At 47.8% G+C, this 20,286-nt stretch overlaps 3 protein-coding genes across 3 annotated transcripts; 1 reads left to right on the top strand and 2 right to left on the bottom strand.

Annotated features, from left to right (window-relative positions):
* Positions 1–601: 601 nt before the first annotated feature.
* On the top strand, positions 602–19,397 carry nphp3 (nephronophthisis 3). Its single transcript, XM_068747745.1, has 46 exons — positions 602–925; positions 997–1,122; positions 1,212–1,362; positions 1,519–1,671; positions 1,780–1,913; positions 2,009–2,169; positions 2,257–2,413; positions 2,578–2,652; positions 2,768–2,938; positions 3,018–3,121; positions 3,339–3,453; positions 3,555–3,698; positions 3,779–3,876; positions 4,011–4,113; positions 4,244–4,326; positions 4,904–5,039; positions 5,143–5,307; positions 5,390–5,484; positions 5,558–5,680; positions 5,755–5,944; positions 6,026–6,267; positions 6,375–6,450; positions 6,534–6,661; positions 6,797–7,037; positions 7,130–7,255; positions 7,349–7,464; positions 7,559–7,708; positions 11,840–11,939; positions 12,189–12,314; positions 12,449–12,610; positions 12,686–12,850; positions 12,935–13,076; positions 13,170–13,291; positions 13,482–13,607; positions 13,845–13,970; positions 14,110–14,187; positions 14,340–14,478; positions 14,579–14,686; positions 14,803–14,901; positions 17,668–17,734; positions 18,051–18,136; positions 18,216–18,287; positions 18,433–18,587; positions 18,684–18,800; positions 18,885–18,994; positions 19,064–19,397. Exons 1-46 carry the CDS (start codon positions 602–604, stop codon positions 19,176–19,178), a joined length of 6,102 nt encoding a protein of 2,033 aa, XP_068603846.1. The 3' UTR covers positions 19,179–19,397.
* uba5 (ubiquitin-like modifier activating enzyme 5) lies at positions 7,818–11,235 on the bottom strand. Its single transcript, XM_068748013.1, has 12 exons — positions 11,065–11,235; positions 10,908–10,953; positions 10,472–10,561; positions 10,254–10,363; positions 10,084–10,170; positions 9,915–9,999; positions 9,733–9,837; positions 9,526–9,653; positions 9,289–9,424; positions 9,123–9,204; positions 8,904–9,010; positions 7,818–8,730 (listed from the first exon to the last, which is right to left on the bottom strand). Exons 1-12 carry the CDS (start codon positions 11,226–11,228, stop codon positions 8,653–8,655), a joined length of 1,218 nt encoding a protein of 405 aa, XP_068604114.1. The 5' UTR covers positions 11,229–11,235; the 3' UTR covers positions 7,818–8,652.
* Positions 15,514–16,617, bottom strand: ackr4b (atypical chemokine receptor 4b). The gene has a single exon (XM_068747746.1). The coding sequence runs from the start codon at positions 16,615–16,617 to the stop codon at positions 15,514–15,516; it is 1,104 nt and encodes a 367-aa protein (XP_068603847.1).
* Positions 19,398–20,286: the final 889 nt, after the last annotated feature.

The following is a 20,286-nucleotide window of genomic DNA, read 5'->3' as shown; positions in this document are numbered from 1 at the left end:
CAAGACATTCCAGGCACTTTTCATAAATTCTTCCTGTTGTCATCAGATATCCATTCCTATTCGGTAAGAGGTCAGAAGAATTTTCATTTACCGCTTTTGTCGTACCTCCAAGCATAAATTATTCATCAAATTCCGTGGTCCACAACTCTGGAACCCCGTAGTCACGTCCGCTAAAGCTTTTATCCTCCTACACAAGTTTTAGGTCTCATTTGGTGAAATATCTTCTGTCCAGGCATGTCTAGTATTTGAAATTAATTTGTAGTTTGTATGATCTTTGTTCTTGTTGTTGTCTTTTTTTTTCTTTTACTCCGTTTGTTTACTGGTTTTTTTCTTTGTTTCTTTCCCTTTTTTTTGCCTCTTTTTTATTTTTTTTATTGGTTGATTGTGTTTAGTTATTTTGTACTAGAGGGGAGATTTTTACATAAGCCCTTTTGCACAATTATTTGCCTTTGTATCATTATAATTTGTTGTTTATTATTGTGCATATGAATAAATAGGAAATAAGAAATAACGATGCACCCCTGTCCTGTATGTCACCGCGCAGGAAACAGCTATGGGCAAGCGAAAAGGCTGAATTCTGTTTTCAGTTTAAGGTGCCGCCATGGGCACCGCATCCTCTCTGGTCAGCCCGGGAGAGGTGATTGAGGACGGCTATGGGGGCGACGGAGGGGAAGCGTGTGAGATTCCAGTGGAGGTCAAACCCAAAGCGCGACTCCTGCGTAGTTCCTTTCGTAGAGGACCTCGGGTGATCGGGGCTAGTTTCAAATCCACAGGCTCTGTGGACCTGGAGTACGCCGCTGAGTACGAAAGGCTCCGAAAGGAGTACGAAATCTTTCGTGTCAGCAAGAACAACGAGATCTCGTCCATGCAAAAGAAGGAGGCCAAGCTGGACGAAGAAAACAAGAGGCTCAGAGCTGAGCTGCAGGTACGCAATTCACCGGGATGCTCGTCGTGTCGTTAGCTTTAAGTTGCTCATTGCTCTCGATGTGATTACAGGCTTTGCAGAAGACCTACCAGAAGATGCTTCGAGAAAAAGAGAGCGCTCTGGAGGCTAAGTACCAGGCCATGGAGAGGGCTGCCACCTTCGAACACGACAGGGACAAAGTGAAACGTCAGTTTAAGGTGAACCGCTCCACGTGTCTCATCGTGTCTCATTCTCTCCAGTAATTGTGATTGCATCCTTTGCTAATTGGGTACGTGGGCTGATTCAGATTTTTAGGGAGACAAAAGAAAAAGAGATTCAGGATCTCCTGCGGGCAAAGAGGGATTTAGAAGCCAAGCTGCAACAGTTACAAGCTCAGGGCATCCAGGTTTATGACCCGGCTGATTCAGACTCGGATGACAACCAAACCACTGTCACAGGTAAGGCCCGGTGGATGACATTAACATTAGAGCGCATCTAGAATTATATAAATGAGTGTTTGTGTGATTCCCATAAAGGCAGGCAAACAGTCTGAATAATTGAAATGGTGTCTGGAGCTTCTTGAAATGTTTTGGGTTACGAACTGTCCTCCTCAGCTGCAGGGACCCAGTGCGAGTACTGGTCCGGTGGCGTGCTGGGAAGTGAGCCGTCTATGGGCAGCATGATGCAGTTGCAACAGACCTTCAGAGGACCAGAGTTTGCACACAGTTTGATCGATGTGGAGGGACCGTTTGCAAATGTGAGCAGAGGTACGTGAACGTCAGTCAGTCTGTAGAAAGAAGGGAGACTTTGAAGATATAATCCTGGTTTCCTAGAAAGTAAAACATGTCGTAACGTTTCTTGTGTGATTCTGCCAGATGACTGGGATGCTGCGGTGGCCAGTCTGCTTCAGGTCTCCCCTCATGTGCCCCAGGCCTTATGGAGTAACACGGTGCGCTGCTACTTAATGTTTACTCAGGAGACGAAAGCAGAGCTGGACATCTTCATTAAGGTTGGCTAACAAAGCAATTATTCCGTTTATATATCGATATTTGTATGTGTGTTTATTATATGAATGGAAATCCTTATTTTATCTTCTCGTTCCAGAAACACTCGTCTGCGTTACGGAGACTTTGCGAGGGTCTCGGCCATTTCTACCTGAACGTCTGCTTCCCGGAGGAGAACGCTGCTTCATACGCTTCGGAGCGCAAAGAAGAAATTGAAAGGAGTTCTGTGTGTGTGCTTCTTCTTAAATCTTCTGTCACAAGGTGCAGTACATCCCAAACACACCAGCACTGCGATACAGCCCGACGTAAGTTAATGTACTTCATTAATTCCATTACGATGGGGTGAAGCTCCGTGGCGGAGGATTGTGAGGAGGCTTTTGTGAAGAATGCAGACGGCCATCCGCTGGTGCTTTACCTCCGGACTGAAGAGGAGCGTCATTTGACCGGACCCACCCGGCAACTGCTAGAAAGAGTCAACGCTGCAGACAAGGCTGCGAAAGTCAAGGTTAGTGTCTGTTTTTTTGATAGGTAGCTTTTAATATCCATAATCCTTCCGATTTCTATGAATACACATCTACTTTGCAGTTTTTCACAAATACAAATACCCCTCAAATCACAGCTGCAGCCGAAAAGCAGACGTTTATTATGTTTATTTTCACGTTAACCCAGGTAGTGGATCATATTGGTTCTGCTGAGGAGGGGGCCGGCCTGATTTACGCTCAGTTAGAGAAAGTCATCAAACAGGTAAAAAAAAAGTTGTCCCTCAGCAGCATCGGCCTTTTAAAAGCTCCGACAGCGATATGTCGTCATCGGTCCTGTTTCTGACAACATCACTTCCGCTGCTACCCTCATCACGCAGGAGATGCTGGGTCTCGAAGGGGTAGAGGCTGATTCTAAGGATTCTGGGATAGACGAGGGGCATGAGGACGACTCGGGGGACGGGCTGTGGGACCTACACGATGAGCAGGAACAGATTGAGTCCTACCAGCAGGCCTGTAATAACAACACCTCCCAGTTAGGATGTCAAAAGGTAGCTGATGGTCTTCTCTTTGTTTTAGCCTCCTTAATCTTGTCTTCAGATCTCATCATTTATCTGATGTCCTCCTCAGTATATCGATCGTCTGAATGACATGATCGCTGCTCCCCCTCCAACCCCCCCTCTGCTGGTCTCCGGTGGTCCGGGTTCAGGGAAGTCTCTCCTGCTCTCAAAATGGTGACAACTTTTAAAATCATTTTTTTCCACCTATCTTTTCTCCAGGTAATAACTCTTTTACCACATGGCAGGAATGTCGGTACCTCCTTGAGATTTTAAATGCATCTTGTTTTTATACCGGGTCTAAGAAGTGGTCTCAGCTCTTTCTCCTGGTGGGATGTGCTGATTTGGAACAGGACACATTGTCTCCGCGCTCATCGTTTTGTAACCCCGTCAGGATCGAGCAGCAGCAGAAGCAGTCGCCCAACACCTTGTTCCTTTATCATTTTGTTGGTCGGCCATTTTCCACGAGCTCCGAGCCGGTTCTCATCATTAAACGCCTCACAGTCAAAGTAGGTGTGTCTCCGGGGCTAATCTGTCGACACACGCTTTATTTGAGTGGAAATGATTTGAATCAAGGAACGTCTTTTCCATCTGTACGTTGTTAACGTAGCTGCTGCAGCACTTCTGGTCCATTTCTGGCCTGACTCTGGAGCCCAGTAAGATTTTGGAGGAGTTTCCACGTTGGCTTGAACGGCTGTCGGCACGCCTTCAAGGAAACATCATCATCATCATCGACTCCATTGACCAAATACAGGCACACTTCCTCTCGGTTTTAATCTCAATTAATAGCAAGTACATGTATACTTGTACTTCAGTGGACTATTTCTTTTCCAGCAAGCAGAAAGACACATGAAGTGGCTGATTGACCCTCTTCCTGTTAATGTCCGGGTGGTGGTGTCTGTCAATGTGGAGACATGTCCTCAAGCTTGGAGGTGAGACACACTTTGTCTCGGGCTTGTTGGTAAATAAATGTTTTCCAGATGTGTTTTATTGGCTTAAACTGCTATTTGTTTGCTGTTTGTCTGTCCAGAAATGCTGCTTTAGTTTTGCCATTTGTAATTTTTAGATTGTGGCCCACACTTCACCTCGACCCCCTGAGTCCCAGAGAGGTCAGGAGTATTGTTCACGCAGAGTGCCAAAGCATGGATCTGAAATGTACCAAGGACCAGGTTAGTCACTATCCCGTCATTTCCTTCTTTTTTTTTTTGAGAGGGGTTTGAAAATATGGGAGAATCAAAGAATCATTATTGTGTATTGTGAGTACTACACTTGAATGTATTTCTTTTTTGTCTCTCTCAGGAGAAGAAGCTGGAACGGCACTGTCGCTCTGCGTCCACCTGCAACGCGCTGTATGCAACACTGATGGCAAGAATGATCGTCAGGTCCGTGGCCTCGGGCTTCTCATGTCTAAACATCACAGGAAACAAATCTCTTTTCCTCCCACTAAGCACAGATACAAAATGTGAAAAGCATTTTCTGTGAACCTGTTTCTAAAAATAGAGCAGTGGCTTGAAACTTATTACAAAAACACTTTTTGTGTGTGTTCTTTTAAGAAAATGTCTTTTTAAACTTGCTTCTCAGAACTTGTGTAGAATAAATGATCAATTATCTCTGCACTGGTCGTAAATTGAAGATTCAGTAACTTATTTTAAAACACTTCTGAAAACTTATTTATATAGACTGGCTTTTAATTGATGGTGTCCTCGATTTTAATTACTTCATCTATTTTTTGTTTTATTTTATTCAGATTGTTTTATTATTTTATGGTTTATTGATTATGTACTTTTTGTTTGTATGGTTCTTGATTATTATTTTTTTGTCTGTAAAAGCACTTTGTGAATTTTATTTCTAGAAAGGTGCTATATAAATAAAGCATTTTATGAAATGTCATCTACGAGAGGACGGACGGATGGATCTTCAGTTTAATGCTGCATTGTGCCATGCTTGTTGCCCCAGCAGTATATCCTGCTGGTCACTGGAGAAGAGACTGGAGCAATGTCTTCAGTGTCAAGACACCATGTCCCTCTACCGCCAGGCGCTCAAGATGATGCTGAACTCGCTCAACACAGACAGGGAGCGATACGTTCTGAGAGAGGTGAGCAGATAACGTATCAATAACTTCGAACAATCGCAAGTACACCTCCCATTTTAAATTGTTCAAGAAGCAGGGGAATACATGCATGTCTTGATCTCTTTAGATTCTCTGCCTTGTGTGTGCCAGTCATAATGGACTGAGTGAATCAGAGGTGCTGGACCTTTTCCCAGAGGTGGACTTTCCGGTTCTGTCCTCGCTGCTTCGCCGCCTGGACAGACTCTGCATTGTGAGCCTCCGCTGTGGGCTCATCAGGTTTCAACACTTACAGGTAATTAAACCCAGTTCAGCAGAACGTTGTGTAGATTAAATATCTAAGACCTCCCAGACAGTGTTAAACATTTGCCTTCCAGGCGTGGGAAGCTGTGAGGCTGGAGTTCCTGGGTGGAGGAAGCGGCTCTGCTGCTTACAGAGAGAGACTCGTTCATTATTTCAGTCAGCAACTCGGGTGCGTAAGAGCAACTATCTTCTTCACATGCGACACAATACACGCACAACTCTTACTGCATGCATGTGCGCAGCCAGGAGCGCGTGACTTGGCGTGTCGCAGACGAGCTGCCCTGGTTGCTCCAGCAGCAGGAGGACCGGACTAAACTGCAGAACAGCCTCCTGAACCTGTTCGTCTCTCAGAACCTCTACAAGAGGTACTGGATTCTACGTATTCACGCGAGTTGAGCTCACAATCCTGCCATGTTTACTCCAGGCGTGTGTTCGCTAGGGGCCATTTCTCCGAGCTGCTAGCCTATTGGCAATATGTGGGCAAAGACAAAAGCTCCATGGCCAATGAGTATTTCGACTCGCTGAAACATTACGAGAAGAGCTGTGAGAGTGAAGACAGCATGACCAAACTGGCAAACCTCTACGAGACCTTGGGACGCTTCCTCAAAGACCTGGGCCTTCCTAGTCAGGTAGTGTGAAAATGACCTCTGACCTCACCTTTCGTTGCCAGTTTTCCTTTTTTTCCTCATCGATGCCACCGTTTCGTACAGGCCGTAGCCCCTCTGCAGCGATCCCTCGAGATCAGGGAGACCGCCTTGGATCCAGACCACCCCAGCGTCGCTCGCTCTCTGCACCAGCTGGCCGGGGTTTATGTTCAGTGGAAGAAGTACGGCAACGCGGAGCAGCTGTACAAGCAGGCGCTGGAGATCAGCGAGAACGCCTACGGAGCCGAGCACGCCAGCGTGGCGCGAGAGCTGGAGTCGCTCGCCGTGCTCTACCAGAAGCAGAACAAGTAAATCCCCCCCCCCCCCCCCCATGTGTACATAACGCCTTCCCAACTATGCTGATTATGTTATTAGGCCATCATTTGAACTCTACTTACATACCTGATATTTTCAGGTATGAACAAGCAGAGAAACTGAGGAAGACATCGATGAAGATCCGTCAGAAGACTGCTCGTCAGAAAGGACACATGGTAAGCAGGCCTCGCAGGCGCTCGCATGCATGACTCAGGACTCCATCAGTATGACCACATGCCCCCCCCCCCAATTCCTTCAGTACGGCTTCAGTTTACTGAGACGCAGAGCCCTCCAGCTGGAGGAGCTGACTCTGGGAAAAGACTCCGCCGACTGTGCCAAGACTCTTAATGAACTGGGAGTCCTCTACTACCTCCAAAACAACCTGGAGTAAGGCACACGTTAGCAATCCGGCATTAGCAAAGGCATCTAGCACTCTGCATTAGGAAAATGATTCGCACCTCCGAGACGTTTCCCCTTCCTCTCAAACGTGCCCGAAACTCCGCTGTTCTTCCTCCTCGTCAGTGCTGCCAAGATATTCTTGACCCGCTCTCTGGAGATGCGCCAGCGGGCCCTCGGTCCGGATCACCCCGACTGCGCTCAGTCCCTCAACAACCTGGCTGCGCTGCACACGGAGCGAAGGGAATGCGAAGTCGCCGAAGACATGTACGAGAAGGCGTTGGACATCCGCAAGAGGGCCTTGTCCCCAGACCACCCCTCACTGGCGTACACCCTCAAGCACCTGGCCATGCTTTATAAACGCAGAGTGAGTCAGAGCCTTCGGAGAATTTGTTCTGTGGAACGGTACATTATTCCGCTTGTCGTTGGCTGTTGCTGAACCTTCCGCGTTGCGTTCAGGGGAATCTGGACAAAGCAGTGCCGCTATACGAGCTGTCTCTGGAAATCAGGGAAAAAAGTTTTGGGCCCAAGCATCCCAGCGTGGCCACAGCGCTGGTCAACCTGGCTGTGATCTACTGCCAAATAGTGAGGATGCTTATCAAGCTTCAATCATTCCAGATCGCATTTATTCCCTTTACATGTTCCTGTTCACGTGTTTGTTGTTCTTCTCTTCGGCAGAAGAAGCACGGCGACGCCTTGCCTCTTTACGAACGAGCGCTGAAAGTGTATGAAGACAGTTTGGGACGCTCCCACCCACGGGTTGGAGAGACCCTCAAAAACCTGGCTGTGCTAAGGTACGGACGTCGAGCTTATATTTGTCTTATTGACATCTTCCGTGTACATTTCAGATACAATCCCGTTTCTGCTGCTCGTCCCTTTTGTAAATAGCTACGAAGAGGGTGACTTTGAGAAGGCGGCGGAGCTTTACAAACGTGCGATGGAGATAAAGGAGGCGGAGCCGTCATTGGTGTCCCGCCATTCTTCCAGTGGGGACACATTCAGTATTAGAGTACCAGCGCCGCTCCCACACGCCCCGCGGTGACTGCCGTCAACCATTGGTGCCACAAAACAACGAGAGCTCTAACTACCACAGAGAAGCAAAAACATCAGACACCCCCCCCCCCCCCCCCCCCATGGCTCTCTCAAAAATGGAATCACCTGAGGGTTATGTGTACTTTTTGAAGTACACTATATATTACTCTATGCACTTTGCTTTTTTGTGAACCGGGGGATAAATGTTTCAACATGTTTAGTTTCTAATCTATGACATTTATAAAAAACTCTTATGCCATGTTTTATGTACCAGTGTTAAACACGTAGTCAATTGTTGGAGAACTCTGAGGACGCATCACCTCTGGTGCTGATTTTCTGCTCCAGCTATACAAAACTTTAAAGGTTTATTGATTCATTCATAGAAACGATTTGAAGGGATTTGTCAAAATAGGACAATTCCACATGAATGTCCAGGTTTCAGAGCAACGATCTGTTTGACTGAACGTACGAGAAGCCAAAAGGGACACCAAAAACCATTGCATCATAGTTTAAACAATGTATCCCAAGTATTTTTTTTATATGTATTCATGTATAGATGTAAGAGCAGTACAGGGCAAGAACAAACAAAAAAATCACTTCCGATGTATTGAACATCCTGTTTTCCATCTAATAAATACTTTATTGAGATAAATGTTGCAGCACATTTTGTTAAAGCTGTATGAATGACAGGAAATAAAGGCAACAGGCATCCAAATGCAGAAAATACACATTGATGCATGAACAGCGATGTTATTCCAGCTTTACATTTGAAATGTACTCATTGAACAGTTTTTGTGTATCGAGTGAAATGCCACGAGCAGCGTCATCCATGCATCGTCCCCTCTAGCTGTTGGAGGAGTTTATTTCCTCACTGTTAGACATTAGACAGGATTTTTTTACCAGGATGCTTGTCAACAATGAAATCAGAGGAATTGGAACGTAATAAATGTCTACAGTTTTCTCATCTGAGCCATCAAGTCTTCGAGGCTCTGCTCAGTGTCTTCCACAGTCTCCCCGCTTGCTGTACTCTGGTTCGGACACAAGAACACACACATGAGAACATCAACACAGCAGCCATCACACAGGCGAAAGGTGCACTGTTACAGCGGCATTACCATCACACTCTTGTAACTTGTAATGCTCAACAATAATAAACTGAATAACCCGAGTAGATTCTAAAGCTGCGCTCCAGAATACTAACTTCCGCTGGGATGGTGTAAGCCACGGTGATGCCCTCTGGAAGGTCAGGCGTGGTTCCGGTCGCGGCCTGTAATTCTGTTTCGGTCACCTCTGATACAAGTTCAATACCTGCACGGAATAATTCTGTGGGTTAAAACTACACACAAAGCAATATATAATGTGTTGCACGATTAAAAATCCAAACAAAGCTTCAGCCGCAACCACGACTTCTGTTGCTCACCCCAGTCATTGTCCTCGTGCACTACCTCCTCCTCCTCCTCCGCCTGCACAGCTTCAACTTTTGGCTTTTCAGCTTCTTTCTTCTGCAGGAAAACATTTCACACAGATATCAGCACCGACAGGCTTCCCATCGTGCACACATAATCGGTGCACGGTCAGCCACGCACCTTGTACGCCTCCTGTTGCGTCCTGCAGTAGCGGTCATTGCACTGGGGGTTGGCTTTCATAGCCATGCTGGGGAAGAAGTCCTGCATGGCATTGTAGCCAAGATAATAACTGACGGTGCCAAACTTTAACAGATACCTGAAAGACAAAAAAAATAAATAAACCTTAACACACACACGCTGCACGGACGTTCAAAGGTTAAGAGTCGCTAACCACTATGAGACGAGACGAGATCTTACTTGAGTACATTCTGCACCAGGATGCCTGCGACGACCCCCATTGTTGTCGGTAAGCTGGCAGCGCATACACCCTCCCTTTTCAGAGTCTTCTCATCTATGTTAGCTGCCACCACCAGAGGAGGAGCACACTAAAAAAAAGATAAAAGATATGATAACAGTATTATGAGGGTCACTTTTAGAAAGCCGTAGTTTCCATGTGGGACGTACAGCGAAGCACGCCGTCTCGCCGGGTATGATGAGCTGGATGTGTCCTGACACGGCGTTCTCACTGACGCCGGACTCCATCCAGACCTGACCGAGTTCGTTACACGCCTGAGACACAAACGGGAAATGATTATTATTACGCTCGACTAGAGCAGTTTGTTATTCTGCGAGAGGGATCCACTGACTGTGTTGATGGCCATTCTGGCTTCAAAGTTGTCCACACAGCTCAGGACCAAGTCCACGGGTTTCCCTTCCTCCAGCGCGCCATGGCTGAGAAGACGCAGAGTATTTTGTTCTAAGGCTAGAAAATGGTTCAACGTAAAAAAAAAAAAAAGCATCAAAGGGGACGGTTACCTGATGCGATCCATAAAATGTGTAAAATTGTCCATGGTGGTGATGTTGTAGTTGTGCGTCTCAAACGACACGTCCGGGTTGATGTTCCTATTGAGGAGGAAACGCTTGAGCACAAATGAAAACCAAATCTCTTTTTCATTCCGAGTCGTGGATAGCGACATTTAGCGTACCGAAGCGTGCGTTCTGCTGCTTCCACCTTACTGAGGCCTGCCTGGTGAGGCTGGAAGAACAGCCTGTTCATATTGGCCAGCTCTACTTTGTCATAGTCAAAGAGCAGCAACTGCGATGGGTGCAAAGCAGAGCATTGTGGGTTACGGACGTGAGCGCATCCAGACGATCTGGTCGAGATGAAGAGCCATTAAAGGGAAATACAAATGTTTTTTATTACCTTACCGACGCCACACCGAGTGAGCATTTCAGCCGTCACACTGCCGACTCCCCCAACGCCAACCACAGCCACTGCGAATGTCCGGATTTTCTGCGAAACAAAATTTGGAGATGATATTTCAAATATCAAATCTATTTTCCTTGTTTGCATTTAGTTCTATGTGGAATCCAGTTTTAGTTTTAGTTTTTATTAATGGGTCAAGTCCTTTAACATACTTGTAATGCACATTACCGTGAGCAATCTGTACGATAATCCATAATTTGGTAATTCATCTCAGATGAGATGGGGATGCGGGATTTATATCGAACATTTTTATAAGCTTTTATAACGATTTTAAATACCCGCAATTAACCACATTTGAAATATCAACAGATTATAATGTTTACCAACGTTGCATTTGTCAAACCGCAAATATAAAAGCTTTTAAACACAATACCTCATAATCATCCACGATGCCCATTCTCTTCAGAGCCATCAGACGACTGCAATGAAAACAGCTGAGATTAGCTTGTGGTATTACCTCCATATGCTAAGGTGTAGCCCAAACCCCGACATAAGAAGTGGAACAAATAAAATGTGAAAAAAAAGGTCACCTGTAAGGATTGGAATCCACAACTTCGGCGCTCATTTTGTCTATTTTCGCTCTTTGGCGTTCGGAGCTTTGGGCATCGTCCGCAGCGCTCCGCTTCTGCTTACACTTTATTAACTCATTTTCCAACTCTCGGACCCGCAGCTTCAATTCCTCTACCGTCGCCATGAAGAAATTAAACTCCTCTACACAATTATAACGAAATAAGATATAAATGAACGATTCGGACCACTTAATCAGCGTGGAAAGTACACGTCTTCACAGTCAAAAACAAGGATGACTGGATGTGTGTGTTCCCTTGAATAATGTCCGTGTTGGAAAAAGGAGTTACGCCAAACATGTTCCGACATTATTAATTTAATATTACACACACACACAAAAATCAATATTACAGCGTTTAATAATTTCGTTTCAACATATGAGTGTCTGTAAGGTATTAACATAAAGAAATTATACGGAAAATCCCTTGTGAAACAAATATCGTCATTGTGCGCATCCATAAAAGGTCCGATCACTAACAACAGCTAAAGTTTTGCTAACTTGATTACCCTTCTGCTCTGAGACATGGACGCCGAGCTGACGACGCCTGTGCGGCGGCAGCATGCATTTAACGTCGACAGACTTTTACGCTATCTATCCGTCAGGTCGGTGGTGTCCAGTGACGACGCGCTCACTGCCAGACAGTACATGTAAGCTGAAGCGCGACGGTGCAAATCGAAGAATTTAATCTCTGTTTATCTAAGATTAGCCGAATAACGCTTCCTGTTTTCTTTTGGCAGCGCCGGTCAGTCAAATCCAACCTTCCTTCTCCAAACGCCTTCGAAGAGCTACGTTCTCAGGAAGAAACCCCCCGGTCAGCTGCTGCCGGGGGCTCATAAGGTAAAGGGGGGGATGAAATTGGATTCCATGTTTTCTTTTGGGGGGGTGGGGGGGTGGGGGGGGGGGTTGTTTTTTTGCTGTAGCTATTCCAGTTTTTCCCGACAGGGGAATACCGATTTGATAATGATTTAATTCACTTGCAGTAGATCTGTTCTGGAATTATTATTTATTATTATTATTATTATTATTGTTCTGCACAAAAATGTCAGCGACAATAACTTTATTGACAATAGCGGGCTTCACCTGCAGGTGGACAGGGAGTACCGGGTGCAGAAGGCCCTGTTCTCCACCGGCTTCCCGGTGCCTCAGCCTCTGTTGCACTGCACCGATCCCGAAGTCCTCGGAACGGAGTTCTACTTAATGGAACATGTGAAGGTAGGTTTCCACTGCAAAATAAAAGTTCAACACTTGCCCGTGTTTACCTGCCGACACATGCAAAACTTATTATTAAAATATATTCTTGCTTTAATTAACGACCCCCCCCCCCCCCCCCCCCCCTCTGGAACCAGGGCCGTGTGTTCGAGGACAGTCGTCTCCCCGGCGTGAGCGCAGCAGAAAGGGCAGCTCTTTACGTGGCTGCGGCGGAAGTGCTGGCAAAATTACACTCGCTGGACCCGGCATCGCTGAATCTGGAAGGATACGGAAAAGGAGCGGGCTACTGCAGGAGACAAGTGATTTTGATTCGCTCACCGAGTCATTTGAGAATGTATTTAAAGCAACGAGTGACCGTATTTCCACCTGCGCAGGTGTCCACCTGGACGAAGCAGTACGCCGCAGCAGCCCACAAAGATATCCCAGCCATGACTGAGCTGTCTGATTGGTTGATGAAGAATCTGCCAGCCGACGATGACGAGGTCACTCTCGTCCATGGAGATTTCCGAGTGGACAATCTAGTATTCCATCCCACGGAGGTACACGGCGTGTTGGAACATTTAGTTGTACAAACCCTGATGTGTGTTTTTAGTGATTTTACAAAGTGCGTTTAACGCCACCAGGCGCGCGTGATGGCGGTTCTGGACTGGGAGCTGTCCACCACGGGGCATCCCTTGGCTGACTTTGCTTATTTCCTCATGCACCACTACTGGCCGACGGGTCTGCAGATAGGTGGCGCTATGGGCAGCTTGAAAGGAATAGAAGGTAATTTATAAGGGATGACGTTGTGAAACGCTAAATGCGAGCTTCACCTGTCCTGTGGAACCGCTTCTGTCTCGTCCTCTAATAAATGAGCAGGGATCCCGACCGTGGACGAACTGATCTCCGTCTACTGCCGCTGCCGGGGGATCCCACCCGCGTTGCCTCAGTTGAACTTCTACCTGGCCCTCTCGGTCTTTAAAATGGCAGCAATCGCCCAAGTTCGTATCTACCTACTTGTGTATATATATCAAATCCAGAAAGCAGATAAGGACACTAAACCGTTGTACGATAATATATCGATGCATTTATTTTGAAATGTCTAACAAAGAACAAGTATTAGTTAACCGTGTAGACTTTAACTAGATGTCTGTCAGCTCACCGCCCTTCATTCATTTCTTTGTGCATCAGGGGGTCTACGCCCGCTACCTGCTGGGCAATGCCAGCGCTCCCAATGCTGCCGTGTTCGGCCAATGCGTGGAGCCCTTGGCTCAGGTCGCCTTGCAGCTTGCGCGGAGGTCGGTTGTTGCAGTTGAAATGATTCCGCATGCTCTGAAAAGTTATCTGTTAATTGTCACAGATGCATTTTGGGAAGTCATAAAGTCTTTCATATTAGTTAGTATTCCAACTTAAGCAGCTAAATCAACATTCGGTACGCTGCGAGATGTAGCGCTATTGTCAGCCAGAGAACAGATTGATTCCACCTGCTGACTAGATCTAAGCCTCCTCTTCTTCTTCTTCTTCTTCTTCTTCTTCTTCTTCTTCTTCTTTGACTCATTTCTTTCCAGGACTGTCACGGATCCAAGAAAGGACGCTCTGTTCCTGCAGACAGCTAAAGGGTTGGATGTTCTCGAGCGGGTCAAAGACTTCATGAGTCGACATGTGCTTCCTGCTCAGAAGGTCAGGACTCATTCCTGCAGAATAATACTATTATAGTTCATATTTCATTCTATTTTTAGGGTTTTATAAATGGTCTGATTCAAATGGAAATGGATTCATAGTGACAAAACTTGTTTAAAGCTTCTCACTTTGTCTCCAGGAAGTTGCAGCGTATTACTCCAGATACTCTGCGTCTCCACAGAGGTGGCACCCCCCCCAAATAATAGAAGATCTGAAGGTGACGCGTTACCGACAATCGGTGCAACAAATACAGAGTGATCGGGAATCATTTAACATTGCAGGGACATAGAAAGATCTATCAAGAGGTGCTGCGTCAATAACAATACAGCGTACATGTGTGTGTGTGTGTGTGTGTGTGTGTGTGTCCAGGTGAAAGCCAGGGAGGCGGGGCTGTGGAACCTGTTCCTGCCTGCGGTCAGTGGACTCAGTCAACTGGACTACGCTTACGTCGCCGAGGAGACGGGTCGCTGCGTCTTCGCTCCTGAAGTCTTCAACTGCAGCGCTCCCGGTAGGAGATGATTTTTAAAGTCGGTATAAGCTTCTCTTATAGTGGCCACACGTATCTACGGAACGACACAAACATTGCACGGCGTGCTGTTTCTCAACAGACACGGGAAACATGGAGGTGCTCCACATGTTCGGCAGCGAGGAGCAGAAGGCGAAGTGGCTGGAGCCTCTGCTCAGAGGAGACGTCCGCTCCTGCTTCTGTATGACAGGTGTGTGTGTGTGTGCACGAGTGGTGAGAGAGGCCAAAACGTATAAAGTCTGGAACTCCTGTCGTGCTGCAGGAAGCCCCTCGTACGTGAGCCATGTCTTTTCCTTCTCCCACCAGAGCCTGACGTGGCCTCCAGTGACGCCACAAACATGGAGTGCACTTTTCACAGGGATGAAGACACCTACGTCATTAACGGGAAGAAATGGTGGAGCAGCGGTAGGTAGCATCAACAAGGATAGCCCCGACTAGCGTTAGCTTTAAATCACTATGTTCAACCTAAGAATGTTTTTACGTGTGACTGTAAAGGTTATTATATTTATATTTCTTATGCTTTTGGTAGTTTTTTCTTATTTTTTTTTAAAGGAGTCGTGATGTTTGTGTTGTAAACTACGAGAGGAAAACAAAAACATACATTATATAACACGACCCGGTTTTAATGGCTTGCATTCAGTTCTAGTAGCTCGAGTAAATTCGTTTCCTATTACCTTGTTAAAAAAATACCAAAAGTCTTTTGGCAGAGAGGCGGCAGCTCTGTCAAATTTCTAAGTATTTAAGATTGAATCGCTGATTCAAGAAATAAATCCGAATTTGAAAAGTTAAATAATATGTAGACTGGATTTAAAAAAAAGAAGAAGTCGTAAATAACTTTTACAACAAGATAATCATTCTCGTGTTTCCAGATGTAAGAGTTTAAATGAGAAATCTGAAACGCTGCGTTGACGTTGACCTCATGTGACCGTAAAGATAATGCAGAATATCTTCAATTAAAGTGAGAAACGGACACACGGAGAAATCCATCAGGAGAATAGAGACGGAAATGGTTTGAGTTTAGATTGTGAAGGTACTGGTGTCCCGTTCTCCTGAAGCAGACTGGGATTGGGATTGAGCGCGTGCTTCGAGTGCGATCTCCACTTCCGCCTCCCGGTTGGTTTGTCTCCGGTGTCTCTGCCCGAAGTGCTTGGCGGCCTTCAGGACGTGTCCCCTGAAGGAGGATCCGATGAAAGCGTACAGGACGGGGTTGATGCAGGCGTGGGCCAGCGCCAGACACTCTGTCGCTTGCAGAGCGCCGTCCAGGCCCTTGCTGACGTCGCAGTCGGTCACGAGGACGTAGACGCCGTCCAGAGCGCGGACGAGTTTGACCACGTTGTAGGGCGCCTGGGTGAGCAGAAACACGGCGACCACCGCCAGCAGGACCCGCAGGGCGCGCCACTTCCCGACCCGCTGCGCCTCAGCTGCCCTGCTCAGCACCCGCGCTATGCTGCAGTAGCACGCCGCCATGACCGAGAAGGGTAGCACGAACCTCAGCGTCACCTCCAGCAGCTCCAGGGCGGCCTTCGCCGGCCGGGCCATGCTGGGGGGGAAGACGGCCCTACAGGACGTCCCGCGATGGGACTGCTTCGCTGTGGAGAAGACGAGTTCAGGGAGAGCGAGAAAGCCGGCGACGACCCACAACAGCAAACACACCGACAGCCACCGTCTCCTCACTCGGGGGCCGGACCCGGTCCGGGCGGCCGGGCCGCGGGTCGCGGCGCGGCGGCGGTCCACGCCGATGCACGCCAGCAGCAGCATCCCGCAGCTGAAGTTGGCGCTGTAGAGGAAGGAGGCGAGCTTGCAGGCCGCTGAGCCCAACTTCCAGCCGTGGACGGCGTCGGCTGCCCAGAACGGCAGGGTGAGGAGGAGCAGCAGGTCCGAAACGGCGAGGTTGAGGATGCACGCGTCCGTCAGGGTCCGCAGTCGAAGCTTTGAGGCGTAGACCGCAACGACCAGGGCGTTCCCGGCGAGTCCCGCCGCCAGAGCCAGGGAGTAGACGACCGGGAGGAAGACGCCAGCGAAGGAGCGCACCGCTTCCTTCTCGCAAAGGGTGTGTTCGTAAGCGTAGTCGTAACTGTCGTTGAGGCCGGAGTCCTCGTCGTCATGGTAATGGAAATCCATTGTTCGCTGTGGTGAGAGAGAGAGAACAAACGGTTATGTGGGGAAGAGTCCTTTCAGGGAATGTCGTCTGTGGCGAATGGAGGCGCCGTGTCGACCGGGGGGGGGGGGGGGGGGGGGGGGGGGCGAGTGAGTGAACGCCGTCCCGTTTGTGGTTGGCCATGCTGATCGGATGCAGATGGTTTACGATCCGACGGTAAGGAAGATGGATTCAGAAGATAAAGGACTTCTGAAGGGAATCATTGTGATGTTTTGAAGTTTACCTATTCAGGTTTAATCCGATTTATCAGCAAAAGACGTCGGGGGAGGCAAAACGCATTATGGGATGGATGACGGTTCTCTGCTTGGCCCCAGAAAGCTGACGATGACGCCGTTTTATGGGAAGTGAAATGGTTTTATTTTAACAGTACTGTAAACGGCACCGTAAAAACACGAATCATTTTCGGTTTTCCTGCATCCATAAAGGGACTAAAGATAAAAAAAAAAGCTGATTCAAGCAGGTATAAAGTCCAATGATGGCGTATTGATAATAATAAAGATGGAATGATGTGATATAAAATCCTGATCGGGACTTCGACCGTTAGATTTCACTGGAACAACGAGGCGTAGTCTGAGAAGTGAAGCTCAAATAAAGTTCCTCGCCTCAAAGCAACAACAAATGTGAGTCTGCATTCAGTAAAACTGGCGCCGTATAAAAGCTGCACATTTCCCTGCTTGCGAGGCTTCGACTTGTCTCATCGGGGGGGGGGTGAAAAATCCGAAAGCTTTTCTTTACCTCGTCTCTGCTGCTTTGTTGGAGTTGATCCGAATCCCTTTTCTTTTTATGAGGAATGAAGTGACGAACCCTCTTCGCTTCAGCCTCCCTCACTTGGCGTATCTCTCCTCATCTCTGTCATCTCTGATTCCTGCTGTCACGGCGGGGGGGGGGTGCGCCAGCGCCCTTTGTAATGAAGCGCTGGACATGCGGACTCTCTCATGCTGGGAGCCTGAAAGGGAAATCTTTCTACGTGGCTTGATGACGTCACTGCAACGCATTTCTGTCCTGTCTTACAGGTGCAGGCAACCCCAAATGCAAAGTGGCCATTGTGATGTGCAGGAGCGGCACTCGGGACGGCAGCAGGTCTGTTCGCCGTGATCTCCTCCGCCTGCCATGGGAGGCTTATTAAATGCTGGTCAGGCTACCTTTGCTCTTTACTTCTTACTTCCTCTATGCCATTAGTTTAGGCTGGGGGGGGGGGCTTGTTCTTCTAAGCCAATGTTAATTATTCACAAGCTCTTGTTGTGTGTTCAGAAAAACCAAGAAACCACACACACCCGTGATGTGACAGATCCCCCCCGTCCCTTGATGAGCCAGCAGTGTAACAACATGGAGATTCTGTTGTGAAACTAAAATGCATTTTCCTTTTCAAGCGTCTGTTCTAAACTTTGTTTCTTAGGCACGGCCAGCACAGCATGATCCTGGTTCCGATGGACGCCCCCGGCGTGAAGCTCGTCCGGCCGCTCGCCGTGTTCGGACAGGATGGTAGGATCATGTCTGGTGACGCTGTTTTTGTTTTTAGTTTCCACAGAGACATTGCAAACAATTTCCTCTTGGTTTTCAGATGCCATCCACGGTGGCCATTTTGAAGTGCACTTTGAAAACGTGCGCGTCCCGGTCTCCAATATTATTCTAGGTCAGAGCTCCCATGTCTTTATTTACATTAAAGGCTTCTCATATAAAGTAGTTCTTCTTCTACGCTTGTGTTTGTGCTTGACGTTTGTGTTTAAGGCCTCCAACTAGAGGATTCATGTTCCCTTCTGTCTGTGGTTCTCCTGCAGGAGAGGGACGCGGGTTTGAAATCGCCCAGGGCCGTCTCGGGCCGGGCCGGCTGCACCACTGCATGAGGGCCATCGGCCTGGCAGAGGTCGCTCTGGAGTTGCTCTGCCGCCGGGCGACCTCCAGAAGCACATTTGGGAAGAAACTGTACCAACACGTAGGAGGACGAGGACCCGGTTTCCGACGACCCGCACCCAGTAGAGCGTTTCCTGCACAGCGCGAGTGAACCTGCTCTCCTCTTTGCGTTATCCAGGAGGTCGTCGCTCACTGGATCGCAGAATGTCGCCTCTCGATCGAACAGACCCGCCTGCTGACTCTGCACGCCGCTCGCGCCCTGGACAAACTGGGCGGCCGCGCCGCTCGCAAACAGGCAAGGCTGCGTCGGCGGGTGCCGCGTTGGCGTCCGACCCGATGCTGCAAAACGGTGGAGAATCTAATCGGGTTTGTGACTTAGATCGCCATGATCAAGGTCGCGGCCGCCAGGATGGCCTGCAAGGTGGTGGACTGCGCCATACAGGTGTACGGAGCAGCAGGTGTGTCCGAAGACGTCCCTCTGGCACAGATGTAAGTCCCCCCCTCCAGAGACACAACCGTTAAAGCCGCCTCCTTCCTGAGTCCAGTGTTCTTCCTCAGGTATTCCTATGTGCGGACGCTCCGCATCGCCGACGGGCCGGATGAAGTTCACCTCTCCTCCATCGCCCGCCTGGAACTGAGGGATCAGCTAAAGGCGGCGCAGGCCAAGCTTTGAGATGTTGCCCCCCCCCAAAAAAAACAACCTCAATCGATCATTCTACAAATTCATTTTGCTGATCAACTTGTGTATAAAAGTAATTTTTTAATCATGTGTAACTGCAACCTTTTGTTTAAAGTTTCTTATTGTTTGATTAAATTTTAATCAGCATGCGAGCTACTTTTAAAATAACCAAGTCACAAAGATCTACCCACTAAAAAAACAAACACGGAAGTATTTTCAATGTGTTGAGGATTCTTTATTAACAGTGTACGTTGATACCGCACAACACAATTTAATTAACAATGAACATTTTCTGTATTTACATCAGTTTACTTTGATGACTTGCATTGACTTGATTCAGCCAGCGATGCATAGTCCGGACAGTAGCTGCTGACAGCCAGCCTCAAGCACATTTCCAAATGTTCATCGGTCATGGCGGAACGGGACTTGGACTTGATGATCTTCATGTGTGAAAGGGCTGACTCGCATAAATAAGTGGAGCCGAATAATGCAGTCAAGAAGGCGGCACATGTCCTCATGTTGGGGTACTTTGCCTCCGTGAGCGAGTTCCAGAACTGTCCGCGAGGTCTTGACTTAAGTTCGATGTCGGCTTGAAGAGTCAAAATCTCATTTTCCACTCCGGAACAGTTCAGGTGAAACAGCGTTGCTATTTTTGATGCGAGTGAATCGACATCAGCATCTTCGTTAAACGGATAGCGCGCGAATGTAGCGACTGGCTCGATCAAAGGAAAGTCTTGAAAGCGACTGTCAAACTCTGACAGACAATCGTCAACCTGCTCCGCGTAGCGAGCGCCGTCCAGTTCTGATGCCGGGTTCAAGAAGTCTGGGGAAGCGCCGTCCTCCCTGCACTTGGCAATAAATCCATTGGCGCGGCCGATCATTGGCGCTCCGTCCGTGGTGATAGACACCGATCTGTACAGTGGAAGCTGAGTTTTCTCAATAAAGTTTTTAAACGACAGAAACATGTCCTCCCCTCGTACGTGTTCTTTCATGGCAAGCACTGTTAATAGCTCCTCTTTCGCAGTGAGATCACTAAACACCATACGAATAAAAAAATAAGTCGGCATCTGACTGGCTGCCGTGCATGTCAATCAAAGAATAT

The sequence above is a fragment of the Brachionichthys hirsutus genome, chromosome 14 (assembly GCF_040956055.1).
Source record: "Brachionichthys hirsutus isolate HB-005 chromosome 14, CSIRO-AGI_Bhir_v1, whole genome shotgun sequence".
NCBI lineage: Eukaryota > Metazoa > Chordata > Actinopteri > Lophiiformes > Brachionichthyidae > Brachionichthys > Brachionichthys hirsutus.
The sequence above is the reverse complement of the archived record's forward strand: the minus strand, read 5'-3'. Positions and strand labels throughout refer to the sequence as shown.